Below are 18,996 nucleotides of genomic sequence, written 5' to 3'. Positions count from 1 at the left end.
GGGCCATCTTGCCCTAACTCGATTTCTTGCCCATCAGTATACCGGATTGGATCGTTTCCCCCCGCCGCTGATCTCTCTGGTAAGCAGCATAAATGACCAGGAAGTGGTGGGAGGAGAGGGGGCACCTTTCCCGCCGCCCATAAAAGTGACCCTGTAGTGAATCCGCCACTGGGACCACTTTTATGTGAAACAGGAAAAATATACCGGGGTTATTGTAGATAGCTGCTGCCATAACAACGGTATATAACGTCAAAGTAGCGACGTATATACACGTTGGGCGGTCCGGAAGTGCTGACAAATATATATATATATATTTTTTTTTTTTTTTTTTTTTTTTACTTTGCACATTATTTGATGCAAAACGAAGAAATTAACAAACATAATGAAAAAAAAATAAATATGCTATAAAAATTTGAAATAAAAATCAGCAGAGAAATAATAGCCAAAGCGGAGAAGGGGAATAAGGAGTTCATTATGCGCGATTTGGTTTAATTACATATTTTTTTAACTTGTAAGGTTTTTTTTTAATTGACGATGAATGCAGATCGAATATCATACCTTTGATCTATATATGATAGAAATAGTAACTATAGTGTAACAATACATTGTTACACTGTGTCACTAAATGACCCTTGCAGACCATTTGCTTTTTCATAGCTATTCCTGCTATTTAATACACAGCAATCTCTAGTAATTGCTTGCAATAAAGGAGGAGGGGGACGGTTGAGAGGCACAGATGGGTAGCAGGGAGGAAGGAACTTAACATAGGAGATGTTCAAGAATGGTCAAGATATAAAGGTTACGTTTGTAGGCAAAAGTTAAAAAAACAAAAACCTTTAAGTACTGTGAGCTAAAGAAGTATTTTACAGCAAGCACTGGTTCCTCAGGAAACACTAGTTGCAGGATGCCCTACCAAGCTTTGAGGATGTTTGGACTAGGTTTGAAAAATGCCGCATACACACGATCAAAATTTCAGCCCGCAAAAGACCGATGAGATTTTTTCGTCGGAAAATGTGACCGTGTGTATGCTCCATCCGACTTTTGCTGGCCGAATTCCAGCCAGCAAAAAATTGAGAGCATGTTCTTAATTTTTCGGGCGGAAAAAGTTCCTATCTGAAAATGTGATTGTCTTCCTATGCTTGCTCGAAAACAATTTGACGCATGCTCAGAAGCATTGAACTTAATTTTCTCGGGTCGTCGCAGTGTTGTACGTCACTTCGTTCTTGACGGTCGTAAGTTCAGCGAACTTTTGCGTGACCGTGTGTATGCAAGGCAAACTTGAGCGGAATCCCGTCGGAAAAGCCGTCATATCTTTTTCCGACGAGAAGTCCGACCACGTGTACGTGGCATAAGACGTATATTAACTATAAAGAGTATAAAAAAAGACACCAAAATTATTTTAGTGCAAACACACAATATCATAGCCATTTTTCTTGGTTTTTCTCCTGACCTGCCCGGCTGCATGCCCGGATAAGGGTCTGGTATGGATTTTGGGGGGGACCCCATGACATTTTTTTTTCTATTATTATTTTGGTGTGGGGTTCCCCTAAAACATGACACAAGAGGTGGTCAGAGACTGCAGAAATGATACAAGAGATGGTCAGAGACTGCATACATGATGCAAGAGATGATCAGAGACTGTAAACATGATGCAAGAGATAGTCAGAGACTGCAGACATGATTCAAGAGATGGCCAGAGGCTGCAGACAAAAGGATATGGTCAGAGACTGTGGACATGACACAAGAGCTGGTCAGAGACTGGATATACTGCAGGAAACTTTCAGTGGCTGTGAACATGCTACAGGAGACTGGGGACATGCTTCAAGAGACAGTCAAAAACGAGAGACTTGTTACATGTGACTTCTAGAAATCATTGCTAACAGGGCAATAGGGAAACACAGATTCATGTCTGCACAGTCCCAAATGGACGCACAAAAAAATGCAGCCATACGCTTGCTTTAACCCCTTGAATACCAGGATGTTTATAAACAGACCTTGGTAGACAAGGGTTTAAAGTTTAACTCCAGAATAATCAAACATTGACTAAATATGAATAGCATGTATATTATTACTTGAATCTTTGTGTATTTCTACCAGATCTGTAGATTATTTGCCTCTGTGCAGGTGTTTACTGTAATAAAGATCAGTCAATGCTGCCCTCTGTTTGCAGAATGGCTGGTCTTGCTTCCTCCCCTTCCTCTAGTTTTCTAGCAGGCAGCCTATAGTAGGTGGGTCCCTCCCACAGCTCTGCTCAGGCTATACACAGCACAGTGATGATGTCACTACAATTTTTACAAGGAAATAACAGGGTTTGCAAATGTATTTGGTGCTCACAAAGTAAATTGAGGAGGTTTTTGTTTTTTTGTTTTTTAATAACAAGCATGCTGTACTTGCTCTGTGCAATGGTTTTGCACAGAGTTGCCCCAAACCTCCTCTTCTGGGGTCCCCTGCCGGCACTCTTGCTCCTCCTCTTCTCCCTGCATCACTCATGGCCGAGCCGGGCTGTGTGTGTCTATGGAAACACACGGCATGGCTCGGTCCCACCACAACTCGCAGGATTTGACTGACCTGATCTGTGAATGCAGGGAGAGAGGAAGTGCTACAGCCCGCTACAGACCGGCACAGCACTGGATCGAGTGAGACTGGGACATTTTTTTTTTTACTTTAATACAGGGAATGCATTAAGGTAAAAAATGTTTAGCCTTTACAATCACTGCTATGAATACATTTAAATGAACGTTTATGTTGAATGCATTAGTTATTTGAGGCAAGTACACTATATAATTCACACTACAATTATACCTGGAAGGCAAGAATTTTATTAACAATTCTTGAAAATCGATTCTCTCCTCCTTTTTGCATTTAGTGTTACGGACCCGGGCAGAGCGTCTTTTAGCAGTTTCCCCGGCATCCTCAGACACCCTCTTCCTCTTCACACCTTTCTTGCTCTTGTCACTTGCCAATTGATCTAATTTAATGCAAACATAAAAAATGTTACTTTGGAAACTTAAGTAGCTTAACACATTGATAGAGATCCTACAAAAATCTCCAATACAGGTTCTTTAATAAAATTCAATATTTTACAAAAGCAACCCCCGTTACTAGACAAAATAAACGAAAACACAAGCACCTTGCAAAAGAAGTTTAGTAATAGTTACTGCTGTTCATCGAGGTTCCACCCATCGGATGATACCTCACTACCCAAAAGCCCAATGAAAAGCATGCTAAATCTGGCTACACTGGAGCTTTATAAAACCAGATTAAGGTGAACTGAGAAGACAAAGACTAGTACGTCTGCATAGTATCCTAGATATCATTACTAGGTGACCATTACCAGTTGTCGCTGGAGCTGCTGTTTAATTTTATCAAATATATACCTACTTAATTCCCTTACCAGATATATATATCAAATATATTATTTGCAGAATACTTGAGCTCAATCTGTTGCATTAAATTTTCAGCCATTCCATTCTAGAGGAAGTCTGACTACAGCACAATTTTATGGAAAAACTAGGCCAGAATATTTCAGAAAGACTGATCTTCATTTTTCCCCAAACACAAAAATATGAACTAGATTGCAAGATCTTGTGAGCAGAGCCTTTATTTTCTGCTATTTATTTTTATATAATGTAGGTAGTGTATGTGTTCCTATAAGGACTACACATTTAATGTGTCCTTCTGTACCTCTGTGAGATCCACTGGTACATTTGAAATAAAACATAATATTGGTTACCTTGTGCAGTGGACAAATCATTGATATTCTGAGAAGATAGAGAAGGAGTGACAGAGGAAACTGCATAAACTGGCTCTGGTGCTGGGACAACTGGTGTTTTGGGAGTCGAGATGCTGGGTGCATCTGTAGATATGCTTATTGGAGAGGAGGTCTTGGGAACAGGAAGAGGTTGTGATGCATCTTTGTAGTCTGAAAAGTCTATCCTTTTTCCCAAACTAGGACGAGGGGGTTCACAGGTTGTGAGGTGACGATACATGGCCAGAAGACTTTCACCAAGACACTTCCAACTACAAACAAAAAAGTAGATATTATCCCAATTGACAATCTTGTTACAAATTCTCCTTTATACAAACACCTCTGTTAAATTAATAAGACTTACGTAAAAAATGGGATTGGCTGAACCAGCTTTAAATCAGGCTCCTGCTTCTTCACATTTAAAGCCTGCCTCTTTCTGCGCAATTCTAATGCTTCCTCCACAATTTTATTTGCCTCTTCCTCACCGACATCCACGTCATGAATAGAAATGTCGCTGCACAGTAAATACAAAAAAAAAATTTTATGACTCAGACGCTCCTGACAACTTAAAGTGTTTGTTAACCTATAAAAAAAAATGGATCCTGTTCCCTTATAGCAGGTTAAACATCACAGTGCTTGTGCTGTGTAACTAGCCCCTCTCTAAACTGTAAAAAACCTGGCTGATCCTGCCACTTCCTGTGTCCACCTCTGTGAGCCGACCACGATAATCAAGGCTGCTGAGCCCTGACTACCTTGGTCAGTTTACATCCCTTCGTCATCCGCAGCTCTGCTCTCCCCCTCCTCCCTGCCTGTCAACTCCGTGTCTGTGTCTCTGCCCTCCCCTCCGCCGCTATTAGTAGAATTAAAATATTAGAAATGGTCACTGCCAGCCCCTCTATTATAGCCTGGCATACCACACTGTATAAGTTTTTTATTAAAACGAGGCATGTAAATACCTTTTTAGAGCTATCTTCAGGCCGGTCATGTGACTCCCGGCTACTCTACACCTTAGATCCAGGGCTACAGGGAGGGGCTGAGTAGCCATGTGACCTCCCTGGCTGACAACAGAGGGAGATCTTGGTCCCTCCCGCAGTAGCCCTGGATCGAAGGTGTAGAGCGGCCACGAGTCACATGACCGACCTGAAGATAGCTCTAAAAAAGGTATTTACATGCTTCATTTTAATAAAACATTTATACAGTGTAGTATGCCTAGCTATAATAGAGGGGCTGGTAGTGATTTACAGGTTTGTGGTAACAACCACTTTAAAGTTATTAATACTGTCCATCTGTACCATTCAGAATACATGGAATTATAGTGAATGTGTGCAGCTTAGCACAGACAGTACACATATCCAAGTTACAGCAGTGAATGGAAACAATATGCTTCCAAAGGCTAGATATCATGTAGTAGATATAAAATATTGAGAAGAATGTAATATACTGTCCAAACACCACCAATTAAACAAAAAGGAAACAAGGAAGAAATATAAAGAAGAAATAACAAGCATCTCCCATCAAATATCTGAGGCATCATTCCAACATTATATTGATAGACAATATTTTACGTTGCAGGCAAAATGCAGAATACTGCATCAGAAAATATGTACATTTAGAGAATTAAAGTGGTTGTAAAGGCTGAAGGTTTTTTACCTTCATGCATTATATGCATGAAGGTAAAAAACCTTCTGTGTGCTGCTCCCCCCACAACCCCCCCCCCCCTTAACTCACCTGAGCTCCATCTCCATCCAGCGATGTGCACGAGAGCCTCGGTTGTCCTGGGATTCCCTCTCCTCATAGGCTGAGACAGCAGTGGGAGCCATTGGCACCCACTGCTGTCAATCACAGCCATAGAGCCGAGCTGCGGTTCTATGTGTCTTATGAACGTGAGTGAGCAGGCACCAGTGCCCCCATTACAAGCAACTTGCTATTGGGGGCACTGGTCAAGGCGGAGGAGCCGAGAAGAGAAGGATTGGGGTTGCTCTGTGCAAAACCTTTGCACAAAGCAGGCAAATATAACATGTTTGTTATTATTTTTTTTTAAAGCCAAACCTTTAATACCACTTTAAACTCTCAACAGACTAACTGGTTGAGACACTGGGATTCCTCACTTAAAGACTAAGTTCACCTTTTTGAACATGTTACACCTGTATTTGGGGTGTAACATTTTCAACACCCTCCCCATCTCCCTGCGATCCCCTCCGTGACAATGGACAGGGGATCCTGAAAACAGTGCAGCTGTACGTGGCTTCACCCACACGGCCACGTCATTCATTCACAGAGTTCTGTGAATGAATAAACCAAAAATCTACCTCCATCCACACTATACATCACTGAAGGATGAATCCTTCTGCTGGTCTTTTGTATTCTGACAGGATGCAGCAGCTGTGCTGTTGACATTTTCCTCCCAGCTCCACTAAGCAAATTTCAGCTGGTTTATAAGGAATTTGAAGAAATTTGGACAATTTGGAGCAGAACTAAAGTCTACAATACTTGCTCCTCCATCGATGGTTTGAGGTCCCTTCCCCGCAAGTTCAGTAACAACGTCACAATGATCCGTGTCAAAATGTAAACGGAGCTGTGCTTGCACAGCTCAGTATACACTCAAAAGAAGATGGCAAGCAGGCGGGTAGGTTGATTTTTTTGCAGCGAAGACACTGCATTTCTCTGCTGCAATAAGGAACCTGTCTTCTCACAATTTTTGAAATACAGCCTTTAGTTCCACTTTAAGGGTGCCATCTTTGTAAACTTAAGAGATAGTGTCAACAGGTGTCCTTTTCCATTGTGGAAACAATCCCAGTATAAACAGCTCAGGAAAGGAATTTTTTAACCAGAGCTGGGTGTATTTAGTAAGGTGCCTAATCCCCAAGAGCAGCTTTGTGGCACTCCACACCTTGCCCATGGGATATACAGTAGAACAATCAGCAAATGATTTGAGGTATTTGTTAGTCTCTATTAGGTGTAGGGCAGGGGTGTCCAACCCACAGCCCGCATGTGGCCCAGGGCATGTCTGGAAGAACCGCATGCAAGCTGAGAAGCCACGGCAGCTAGCATGTATGGTTGCAGGGGATGCCATGTATACCTATTTGCATAGAAGCCATGGCAGCACAGGGAAAGCAAGTAAATGTGGCTGTATCAGGTGGGGGGCTGGGGAGGATGCTGTGTTGAGGTGGGCTGCGCCCCCCCAGACCTAAGCTGCTCCCCCCAAAGCCCTCTGCACACAACCTCCCTTCTACCACCCCTCACAGCAAATACCATTCAAGGAAAGTTTGTAAAACAATGATTTTCTACATCTGTCCATGAATGTTCATAACAGATATTCACAGCCATATAAAAATCACAACTTTCACAAACTGTCCATAAATTTAGGCTAGGTTCACACTACTGCTGGTGGTTGCGGGTATCGCAACTCCTTCTGCACCCACAGCCAAAAGACCCTGCTCTTTACAGACGCGCAGGGCTGCCAATCATCCTTAATGGCACCCCGTGTTACATCATAGTCCATATTTCCATCATACAGGAATAAGCTCTGAAGGTATTGGGTGCTGTAGCGACAGCCAGTTGGATACTGGTACCAACGCGATATGTAAATATTCGCCAGCACACCAAAGATCATCAATTTCGTCCAAACGGTTTTTATTCACAGAACGATCTCATCAAGAAATGGTGCAACGTTTGAGCCACACAGGGCCCCTTCCTCAGGCATCAACACATGCCTGACGAAGGGGCCCTGCATGGCTCCGAAACATTGCACCATTTTGTGATGTGATCATTCTTTGAATAAAAACCGTTTGGACGAAATTGATGATCCTTGGTGTGCTGGCGAATAGCTACATACCATGTTACATCATGGCACATCCTTAATCGCAGTACGCGTTAATGCTAATAGTGGTAAAGTTTATCATTGATCGACTGGGCGGTACAACTAGTGGATGTGGGTCACTGAAGCACACAGAAGAGAGGCATTCTCTAGTTGAAATGTATATCTTATTTGCACTGACTACGGCGGTGGTACTGCTCCTTTGTTTTTGTTTTTTTGTTTAGTAACTGTTATGACCTTTTTGATCCCCTTTGTACTTATGTGTGTAGAGAGCTCTGAGTAGCGCTAAGTATGATCCTCCATTATTGGTATATTCCTTTTGATTGATCTGTATTATTGATGTTGGATATTTCCCTACTTATACGTTAATGTAAGGCGGTTGCTACTCTTTAAGACTGTACTGTGGGAATGTACAACTGCTATCGATTTTTTGTGATGGTCGTTGTTTAGTTTTTCGTTGTAGTTTTTCTTTTTGCATTACTGAAAAACGTTACTGAAAAAGCACCATGCAATTTTCCGGCCGTTGCAGTTCAAAAATGGTGCAGGAACCTTTTTCCTGCATGAAAAGCAAAAACAGCAGCACATTCAAATGAATGGGCTGCCGCACCTGAGCAAATGTGGCCCAATACAATTAGTCTTCTTCCAATGTGGCCCAGGAAAGTCAAAAGGTTGGACACCACCCCTGGTGCAAGGGATGTTGGTCTTGCGGGAAGTAAGAGCTTTTGAAATAAGATGTAGATGTGGTACAATTGAAGTATAAGCCAGAGAAATGTTGGAACTAAGGAGTGATTAGTGTTCTGTGCAAAGACTGTTAGTATACAGTAAAATATACAAAATGGTTGGGAGCTATAGATATGTAGACAAAATTTGGAGGTTTAAATTTTTGCTCTTAAGTATATGCCCTAAGCAGTAGTGATTTGCGTATCAGAGAGCTGTTAAAACCACAAAACAAAACCCTTAACATTTATACAAAATAAAAGGGCACTCATAGTCCTATTCAAGTCCACTAAGTAGTTTATTAATAGTAATAAGAAATTGGAAAGTGCCAGAACCATCATAAAAAAAGGCTAAAATAGTTAGATATGCTTACCATTTCATAAACATACGAAAAGAGTCTTTTCTAAGACATGGCTGCTCCTCAAAAATCTTCTCCTTTAGTACTAGGCCCTTGCTGTAGCGACAGTCTCTCTCCAGAGCCTTACAGATGAAGTACAGACAGTCTGGGGAAAACATTTTCATGCGAAACAATACATTTAGTATATTTTTATCATGCAGAGTACTGCCCAACACACACTTTGTTGAAGAATGAAACTGTAAAATCAGTTAAATTGGAATGTTAGTCAGAAAATTAAGTCCAGCTAGATCATGTCATGCTGGCCCTTGTACAGGTATAGCTATATAAAACATTAAAAATAAGTGCCTATACTATTTAAAATCCGGTAATACACTGTCTCACCCTGTAAACTGTAAAGGCCGATTTGCTGACAGCCTAAAGGTATACTGCTCAGGGGCTCGGAGCTTCAGCACAATGGCAGCCTCCAGTAAAAAGTAACAGGAACAATACTGGAGGCAATTTAAAGCACACACTTATTTTAGTAGCATAATTGTTAATGTGGAATGTACGTTCCTTTCTGAAGAACATTCTTTTTTATCATGTTGTTATGGGTAAAGTTCTGTTTTAAATAAGTCTGGAACATAACAAATGTCAAATTATAAAAACTAACAAAACTAAAACGCGCTAGTTCAAACCAATAGTATCAATGTGAACAGTAATGCAACATAAATTATATGAGCAGCATTAGGAAAAGACCACTATAAAGTCGGTTTATTGTAAATTTATAACTGCAGCACTTCTGTATACTTGAGGATACAACTTCCACCAATTGTGTAATGCAAGGAGAATGGTGTTCTGTGTAGAGGCAACTTCAGTCTTTAACACAGTAAATGAATAATGCAGCACTATGAGTGAGACTGGTCAGTGGTGCCAGTCTCCACCACCTTTACCAAATGTGGTCAAAGAGGCTTACCATTAGGATGGACCCCAAATGTCAGCATGCAACTACAGTGGATATAAAAAGTTTACACAGGCTTCTGTGATGTAAAAAAAAAATGAGACGACAAAGATAAATCATTTCAGAACTTTTTTCTACCTTTAATGCGACCTATAAACTGTACAACTCAGTGGGGGGGGGTAAAAATAAAAAAATAAAATAATGTGGTTGCATAAGTGTTCCCACCTTCTTATAACTGGGGAAGTAGCTGTGTTCAGAATTAGGCAATCACATTTAAATTGATGTTAAATAGGAGTCAGTACACACCTGCCATCATTTAAAGAGCCTCTGGTTAACCCCAAATAAAGTTCAGTTGTTTTAGTAGGTCTTTCCTGACATTTTCTTAGTCACAAAAGCCACGGTCTGCAGAGAGCTTACAAAGCATCAGAGGGATCTCATTGTTAAAATTTATCAGTCAGGAGAAGGGTACAAGAGAATTTCCAAGGCATTAGCTATACCATGGAACACAGTGAAGACAGTCATCATGAAATGGAGAAAATATGGCACAACAGTGACATTACCAAGAACTGGATGTCCCTCCAAAATTGATGAAAAGACGAGAAGAAAACTGGTCGGGGAGGCTGCCAAGAGGACTACAGCAACATTAAAGGAGCTGCAGGAATATCTAGCAAGTACTGGCTGTGTGGTGCATGTGACAACAATCTCCCGTATTCTTCATATGTCTAGAACAAAGAAGGTAACCCCCTCAAATGGGACTTTGACAGACCACCCACTCAGGGGCACGGATCAAGCCACCACACGTTACACGCCAGACTGTTACACCTGACATATCCGTTGTGGGACATCTGGATATTGATCCCTTGGTTACTCAGCTAATACTTCAGGCTCCAGTGACTGTTTGTCCCTCATACCCTGACAGGAATTGCCCAATATTTACAGTCTGAGAGCTATGTAATACTATTACGGACTTCTCTGTTCTCAGTGCCTGTCTATACATGGAATCATCACACTGGAATCAATATATATGTAAAAAAACTTTTTGAACCCTCGTCCCCTGAGGAAGGTATTTGAACACTTCATACCGGAAACGCGTCGGGAATTTGGGCATTCACGTTGTATGACGTTCATGTGTACAGTATTTGTTTTATTTTCCATGTAATACACATTGTGCATTTTTGTCATATGGAGATTTTATATGTCTTTTATTCTATATCATTAAAGATTATATTTTATCTATTTCTGAGTGGGTGGTCTGTCAAAGTCCCATTTGAGGGGGTTACCTTCTTTTTTCCTATTGATAGGGATGGGGCCACCACGCTCTACGTGATATGAAGGGAGCCTCTCTTTTTTTCTTCATATGTCTGGGCTATAGGGTAGAGTGACAAGACGGGAGCTTTTTCATACAAAGAAAAACATCCAAGCATGGCTAAATTTTTTCAAAAAAACATCTGGAGTCTCCCAAAAGCATGTGGGAAAATGTGTTATGGTCTGATAAAACCAAGGTTGAACTTTTTGGCCATAATTCCAAAAAGATACGTTTGGCGCAAAAACAACATTGCACATCACAAAAAGAACACCAAACGACCAGTGAAGCATGGTGATGGTAGCATCATGCTTTGGGGCTGTTTTTCTTCAGATGGAACAGGGGCCTTAGTCAAGGTAGAGGGAATTATGAACAGTTCCAAATACCAGTCAATATTGGCACAAAACCTTCAGGCTTCTGCTAGAAAGCTGAACATGAAGAGGAACTTCATCTTTCAGCATGACATCCAAATCAACAAAGGAAGAAGATTAAAGTTTTGTAAATGCCCAGCCAGAGCCCAGACCTGAATCCAATTGAAAATCTGTGGGGTGGTCTGAAGAGGGCTGTACCACCCCGAGTGGTACAGTTTATAGGTCACATCAAAGGTGGAAAAAGTTCTGAAATTATTTATCTTTGCCTAATTTTTTTACATCACAGAAACCTCACATTTTAACAGGGGTGTGTAGACTTTTTATATTACAGTTGGTGGAAATTGTATCATCAAGTTCACAGAAGTGCTGCAATTATTATACAATGGGGACAGAAAGTATTCAGACCCCCCTTAAATTTTTCACTCTTTGTTATATTGCAGCCATTTGCTAAAATCATTTAAGTTCATTTTTTTCCTCATTAATGTACACACAGCACCCCATATTGACAGAAAAACACAGAATTGTTGACATTTTGGCAGATTTATTAAAAAATAAAAACTGAAATATCACATGGTCCTAAGTATTCAGACCCTTTGCTCAGTATTTAGTAGAAGCACCCTTTTGATCTAATACAGCCATGAGTCTTTTTGGGAAAGATGCAACAAGTTTTTCACACCTAGATTTGGGGATCCTCTGCCATTCCTCCTTGCAGATCCTCTCCAGTTCTGTCAGGTTGGATGGTAAACGTTGGTGGACAGCCATTTTTAGGTCTCTCCAGAAATACTCAATTGGATTTAAGTCAGGGCTCTGGCTGGGCCATTGATGAACAGTCACAGAGTTGTTGTGAAGCCACTCCTTCGTTATTTTAGCTGTGTGCTTAGGGTCATTGTCTTGTTGGAAGGTAAACCTTCGGCCCAGTTTGAGGCCCTGAGCACTCTAGAGAAGGTTTTTTGTCCAGGATATCCCTGCACTTGGACGCATTGATCTTTCCCTCAATTGCAACCAGTCGTCCTGTCCCTGCAGCTGAAAAATATGATTTTTTAAAACAGCTTACCTGTAAAATCCTTTTCTTTCGAAGGACATCATGGGAAACAGAGCCACAGTAATTACTGATGGGTTATATAGGGTATCACTGGTGATTGGACACTGGCACACCCTATCAGGAAGTTCAACCCCCTATATAATCCCTCCCCTTGCAGGGATACCTCAGTTTTGTAGCCAAGCAATATAGTGTATTAGAAGAGGGGCAGGACCTCTGTGTCCCGTGATGTCCTTCGAAAGAAAAGGATTTTACAGGTAAGCGGTTTTAAAAAAATAGGATTTTTTATTACAGCTTACCTGTAAAATCCTTTTCTTTCGACGGACATCACGGGACACAGAGCCACAGTAATTACTGATGGGTTATAGGGTATCACTAGGTATTGGACACTGGTCACACCCTAATCAGGAAGTTCAACCCCCTATATAACCCCTCCCCTTCCAGGGATACCTCAGTTTTGTAGCAAAGCAGTATAGGTGTATTAGAAGAGGGGCGGGACCTCTGTGTCCCGTGATGTCCGTCGAAAGAAAAGGATTTTACAGGTAAGCTGTAATAAAAAATCCTATTTTCTTTTCTCGGACATCACGGGACACAGAGCCACAGTAATTACTGATGGGATGTCCCAAAGCAATGCCAACTGAGGGGGGGAATCACAACCAAGTAGGGTGCTATCAGACCTGAGGACCTTGTACCGCTGTCTGCAGCACACTACGCCCAAAGGCGATATCCTCATGCCTTCTCACATCCACCTGATAGAATCTGGTGAATGTATGAACTGAAGACCAGGTTGCGGCCTTGCAGATCTGAGCCATAGAGGCCCGGTGATGCACTGCCCAAGAAGCACCAATAGCCCTTGTGGAATGTGCCTTGATCTGAAACGGGGGAACCTTCCGTTTCAAACCGTAAGCTTGAATAATCAACTGTCGAATCCATTTAGAAATGGTCGCTTTTGACGCTGCCTGTCCTCTATTGGGACCCTCCGGCAGCACGAACAAGACATCCGTCTTGCGAATCTGAGCAGTTGCCTCCAGATAGGTCTTGACTGCTCTTACTACATCCAAAGAATGTAATGACCTTTCTTCCGAAGAACAAGGTTCTGGAAAAAAGGAAGGTAGCACAATGTCTTGGTTTAGATGAAAATCTGAAACCACCTTCGGTAAAAAAAACTAGGATGAGGGCGCAGTACCACTCTATCCTTGTGTATAATCAAGTAAGGCTCTTTACAGGGAAGAGCTGCTATTTCTGATACTCTTCTAGCAGAAGAGATAGCTACCAGGAAAATTAGTTTCCTCGTCAGTAAGACCAAAGGAATCTGACGTATTGGTTCAAAAGGTTGTTTTTGTAACACCGATAGAACCAAGTTCAAGTCCCAGGGGTTTAGGGGCGCCTTAACCGGAGGATTAAGACGCATCACCCCCTGTATAAAGTTTCGGATCAGAGAATGCGAAGCAAGCGGCCGTTGACACAACACTGATAAGGCCGACACCTGGCCCTTGATGGTACTCAAGGCCAGCTTCATCTCTAATCCTAATTGTAGAAAATACAGAATTCTACCTATGACATATTTCCTGGGATGCCAACCCCTGGATTCACACCAGGATACATAAGCTTTCCAGACACTATGATAAATCATTCTGGAAGCTGGCTTCCTTGCCTTGATCAAGGTAGATATGACAGGACCTGAAAGCCCACGATTTTTCAGAACGTGGGATTCAATAGCCCACCCGTCAAATCTAGCATTTGTGAGGCAGGCTGGAACACCGGACCTTGAGCTAACAGGTCTGGGTGTATCGGTAGGGTCCACCGGGAACCCACCATCATCCCTGCTATTTCTGCTTATCAGGTTCTTCTGGACCAAACGGGGGCCACCAGAAGTGCCGACTTCCCTTCTTGCCTGAGTCTGCGAAGGAGCCGTGGCAGTAGCAGAATGGGAGGGAATGCATAAATCTGTGAGAGCCGATGCCACGGAATCACCAACGCATCCGTCCTGCCTGCAAGAGGATCCCAGGCAACTGGTAGGAAGGATTTCCCCTTCTGTAGGTTTTCGGGTATGAGCCATCAACTGAGGCTCTGACGCATCGCATGCGATAGGTGCATTGGAAAGTTTAATGCCTGCACCTTCCTGTTCCAGGTCAACAGAATACTGTGTTACAACAGTTCTGCTTGGAACTGCGCATAGGGAACTGCTTCGAATGAAGCCACCATCTTCCCCTGCAGCCTTATACAAAGGCGGACAGAAAGACCCTTCTTGGCCCTGACTGTCAGAATCAGCTCCCTTAGAGCAGTGATCTTTGCCTGCAGACACTTCAGTTAAGCAGGAAAACTGGGCACATATAGGCCTGCATCTCTGATGCCTATTGATATCAGAAATTCTCCTCCCTGCAGGACGGAGATTACTGTCTGAATTGATTCCAAACGAAAGGACTGCATCCTTGGGAATCGTTTCAGATCTCTCAAATCCAAAATGGGTCTGTCGTCCCCATTTGGTTTTCGGACCATAGAAAGATTGGAACAAAGTCTCAATCCTTGATCCTTTGTGGGAACCCCCACAATGACCTCTTGCGACAAAAGTCGCTTTATCGCTAGAAGGAGCGACTGCTTCTCTTCTGGCTTTCTGGGAACACCTGATCTGAGGAAACGAGGAGAGGGACATTCTTGGAACTCCAGTCTGTACCCTAAGGTTACCGTGGAGGTCACCCATCTGTCCTGGAAGTCCTTCTGCCAGGGCCCTGAGAGCTGCAGCAGTCTTTCCCCCCACTCGAGCAAGCGGGGCACCCCTTCATGAAGAGGTCTTAGTGTCTTGCTTAGAAGACCTTTTCCCCCAGGATTTCTTGTGTCCCTGGGGTTGACTCTTGTTTCTTGCCCCATACGGAGGAGACCCTCGTGACTGCCTGGAGGCTGATGCCCCTGGCGCTGGGGAAAGAGTCCGTTTAAAAGAGGGACGCTTACTCTTCTTCTTATCAGGTAAGAGAGTGCTTTTCCCACAGGAGATCATCTTGATATAATTATCCAAGTCCTCTCCAAACAACCTTTCACCACGGAAGGGAAACCCAGCCAGTAGCTTCTTACATGGTGCTTCGGCTGACCAGTTTTTCAACCATAAGATTCTACGTATATGCACCAACCCAAGCAAGAGGCGAGAGGTTTGCACGATAGAATCTCTAATGGCATCAACAGCATAACATAAAGCCGCAGGAAGGTTAGCAAACCCCTGGGCCTGCTGTTCAGGTAATACTTTGATGACCTGTTTAACATGGTCTCTTAAGTATTGACAGACTCCAATCGCTGCTACTGCAGGTTGGGCCACTGATCCTGCTAAAGAGAACACATCTTTCAATAAGAAGTCCATCTTTTTATCCACAGGATCTTTGAGCATCTGAGCGTTGTCTACAGGACAAGTCAGATTACTATTTACAGAGGAAATGGCCGCATCAATGGCCGGTATTCCCCACCTCTTAATAAACTTTTCTTCCATAGGATAAAGTGTAGAAAACTTTTTCGGCGGAAGAAATCGCTTATCTGGGTGATCCCACTCAGAATAAAGCAGCTTTTCAAGTAAATTATGAACAGGAAAAGCATGTGCTGCTTGGAAAGGTTTCAGTGACCCCAAAGCAGAAGAGGTTTCTGTAGTAGTTTCAGGTAGGGACAACTTAAATGTGGAGCGGACCAAACCAGTGAGGATCTGCACTAAGACTTTCTCCTCTTGGGAAGTCGCAGAGGGTCGCTCTCCACCTGAATCCTCCGAAGAGGAATCATCTGTCCCATCCCGATCCTCTGAAAGGAATTCATCTCCTTTATCCCAGAGCTCCTCTGACTGAGGGTCTTGGGAAGCAGAGGAAGGCCTTGTGCGTTTTCTTTCACTGCGTGAAGATGTAATCGCGGCCATTAGCTTTTTCTCTAATCCAGAAATGGTTGAGGAAAAAACTTCTTGTGTAATGTACACAGGGGCTGAAGTGCCGGCAGCAGATGTAGCCCCTAACCCCAATGGCTCTCCCTGTCCAGCTGCCCCTGGTCCCTCAGGAGGGGATGGTGTAGCAGACAGGGGGTCCTCAGAACCTGAACGAGAGCCCCTAGTGCCTCTGGTTCTTGGGGTGCTTGAACCTCTTCTACCCATAGTGCAAAGCAACAAGGTGTGAGGTATCAAAAGCGAACACTGACTGCTGAGCGATGTAGTCTGGCTAAAAGCCTTGCTACCAAATGCCCAGTCCGGTGTTCTTTAGTAAATGCAGCCTAGGGGAATGCCTGTGTCCCACCTTACATGCGACTGTCAGCTCTGTGTCTCTCCAAAGCTCACAGCACCTGTACAGTGTGCTTTAAATGGCCATGCTTTCTGGCACTGTGGGCGTCTGGGCACGCTGACGCTGTGCTGACGGCCCGCCCCCCCTTCCCCCCCTCGTTTTTGAAAAACGAGCGCTTCCCGCGCGAGCCGACCCTTTCTGACAAGCCTGAAGGGAGGCTGGGGTTGGGGGAATAAGGAGGAGGCCGGCAGTGATGGGCCCTGCATCGCAATGCGGCTTCGGTGGCGGCGGCGGCAGCGGCTGTGACAGTGCGGTCTCACCCGCCTTACAGCATACCTGAGCCTTTCCCTAGCCTGGGGGGACCATCCCAGCAGAGAAAACCCCCCACCATCTACCTTTGGAGCTGGAGGAAGAGCTAATGCAGCAGACGCTGAGACAGATCAAACATGAAAAGGTTTGTGCTCTTGGCAGCCCCCGGTGGTCACAATAGGCACAGCATGCATTCACCTTAAAGGAGAAAAGCCACTAGAATTAAAATTCTGTGGAATCTCCTCTTACCTTATCCAGGCCGCAGGGTTCAGTTTACACAGACCCAGCCTTCGCCTCTCACGGTGGGCTCCGTTTGTGGAAAAACCGTCAGAGACTGGGGCCCCCATCAGTAGGGGGATCCTTCAGTTCTGGGCCTGTAAAGCACCTCGCCAGAAATTAGGAAGTTTAAAGCCATTTTCTGATCCGCGGGTCCAGCTCTCTAAAAAGAGAAGCGTTACAGGTAAAACCTCGTTTCTTCGGACACGAGGCCCGGGTACCATCCAATTCGGCCATGAAAAGACACTTTGAATGGATCCGGTCGCCTGGCTTGCCCCAGTATAGGATCTTAGAATATTCCTTTTGGAGCTTCAGCACAGGACATCTTTACACGTCCAACACCTAAGACACTGGTGTAAAAACTGAGGTATCCCTGGAAGGGGAGGGGTTATATAGGGGGTTGAACTTCCTGATTAGGGTGTGACCAGTGTCCAATACCTAGTGATACCCTATAACCCATCAGTAATTACTGTGGCTCTGTGTCCCGTGATGTCCGAGAAAAGAAATCCTATTTTCTTTCTCGAACATCACGGGACACAGAGCCACAGTAATTACTGATGGGATGTCCCACAGCAAAGCTACCTGAGGGGGGGGGAACCACGACCAAGTAGGGTGCAATCAGACCTGAGGACCCTGTACCGCTGCCTGCGGCACACTACGCCCAAAGGCGATATCCTCATGCCTTCTCACATCCACCTGATAAAATCTGGTGAATGCATGGACTGAAGACCAGGTTGCGGCCTTGCAGATTTGAGCCATAGAGGCCCGGTGATGCACTGCCCAAGAAGCACCAATAGCCCTTGTGGAATGTGCCCTGATCTGAAACGGAGGAATCTTCTGTTTCAAACCGTAAGCTTGAATGATCAATTGTCGAATCCATTTAGAAATGGTAGCTTTTGACGCTGCCTGTCCTCTATTGGGACCCTCTGGCAGCACAAACAAAACATCCATCTTGCGGATCTGAGCAGTTGCCCCGAGACAGGCCTTAACTGCTCTTACTACATCCAACGGATGTAGAGATCTCTCTTCCGGAGAACAGGGATCTGGGAAAAAGGAAGGCAGAACAATGTCTTGGTTTAAATGAAAATCAGAAACCACCTTCGGTAAAAAACTAGAATGAGGGGCCCCCTACGAATAGGGGGATCCTGCCGTTCTGGGCCCGTAAAGCACCCGGCTAGAAATTAGGCTAGAAAAAAATTTTCTAATATGCGGGGTCCAGCTCTCTAAAAAGAGAAGCATTACAGGTAAAACCTCGTTTCTTCGGACACGAGGCCCGGGTACCATCTAATTCGGCCTAGAAAGGACACTTTGAATGGATCCGGTCTGCCTGGCTTGCCCCAGTATAGGATATAGGAAATTCCCTTTGGAGCTCAGCACAGCACATCTTTACACGTCCATCACCTAAGACACTGGAGTAAAAACTGAGGTATCCCTGCAAGGGGAGGGATTATATAGGGGGTTGAACTTCCTGATAGGGTGTGCCAGTGTCCAATCACCAGTGATACCCTATATAATCCATCAGTAATTACTGTGGCTCTGTGTCCCGTGATGTTCGAGAAAGAAAACACCCCCACAGCATGATGCTGCCACCACCATGCCTCACTGTTGGGACTGTATTGGACAGGTGATGAGCAGTGACTAATTTCTCCACACACACCGCTTAGAATTAAGGCCAAAAAGTTCTATCTTGGTCTCATCAGACCAGAGAATCTTATTTCTCACCATCTTGGAGTCCTTCAGGTGTTTTTTTAGCAAACTCCATGCGGGCTTTCATGTGACTTGCACTGAGGAGAGGCTTCTGTCGGGCCACTCTGCCATAAAGCCCCGACTGGTGGAGGGCTGCAGTGATGGTCGACTTTCTACAACTTTCTCCCATCTCCTGA

At 43.9% G+C, this 18,996-nt stretch overlaps 1 protein-coding gene across 4 annotated transcripts in view; it reads right to left on the bottom strand.

The window, feature by feature from the left end:
* The window catches only part of CABIN1 (calcineurin binding protein 1), a 372,633-nt gene that overhangs the window by 331,925 nt on the left and 21,712 nt on the right, over positions 1 to 18,996 (bottom strand). For all 4 annotated transcript variants that reach the window (XM_073629206.1, XM_073629207.1, XM_073629208.1 and 1 more), the window contains exons 7-10: positions 8,656 to 8,785; positions 4,113 to 4,262; positions 3,734 to 4,020; positions 2,803 to 2,968 (exon numbers count right to left, since the gene is read on the bottom strand). In XM_073629206.1, the coding sequence (XP_073485307.1) occupies positions 2,803 to 2,968; positions 3,734 to 4,020; positions 4,113 to 4,262; positions 8,656 to 8,785 (733 nt within the window). The remainder of the gene's footprint in view (positions 1 to 2,802; positions 2,969 to 3,733; positions 4,021 to 4,112; positions 4,263 to 8,655; positions 8,786 to 18,996) is intronic.

This window comes from Aquarana catesbeiana, linkage group LG01, assembly GCF_042186555.1.
Source record: "Aquarana catesbeiana isolate 2022-GZ linkage group LG01, ASM4218655v1, whole genome shotgun sequence".
NCBI lineage: Eukaryota > Metazoa > Chordata > Amphibia > Anura > Ranidae > Aquarana > Aquarana catesbeiana.
Note: the sequence above shows the minus strand (reverse complement) of the source record. Positions and strands in the feature narration are given on the sequence as shown.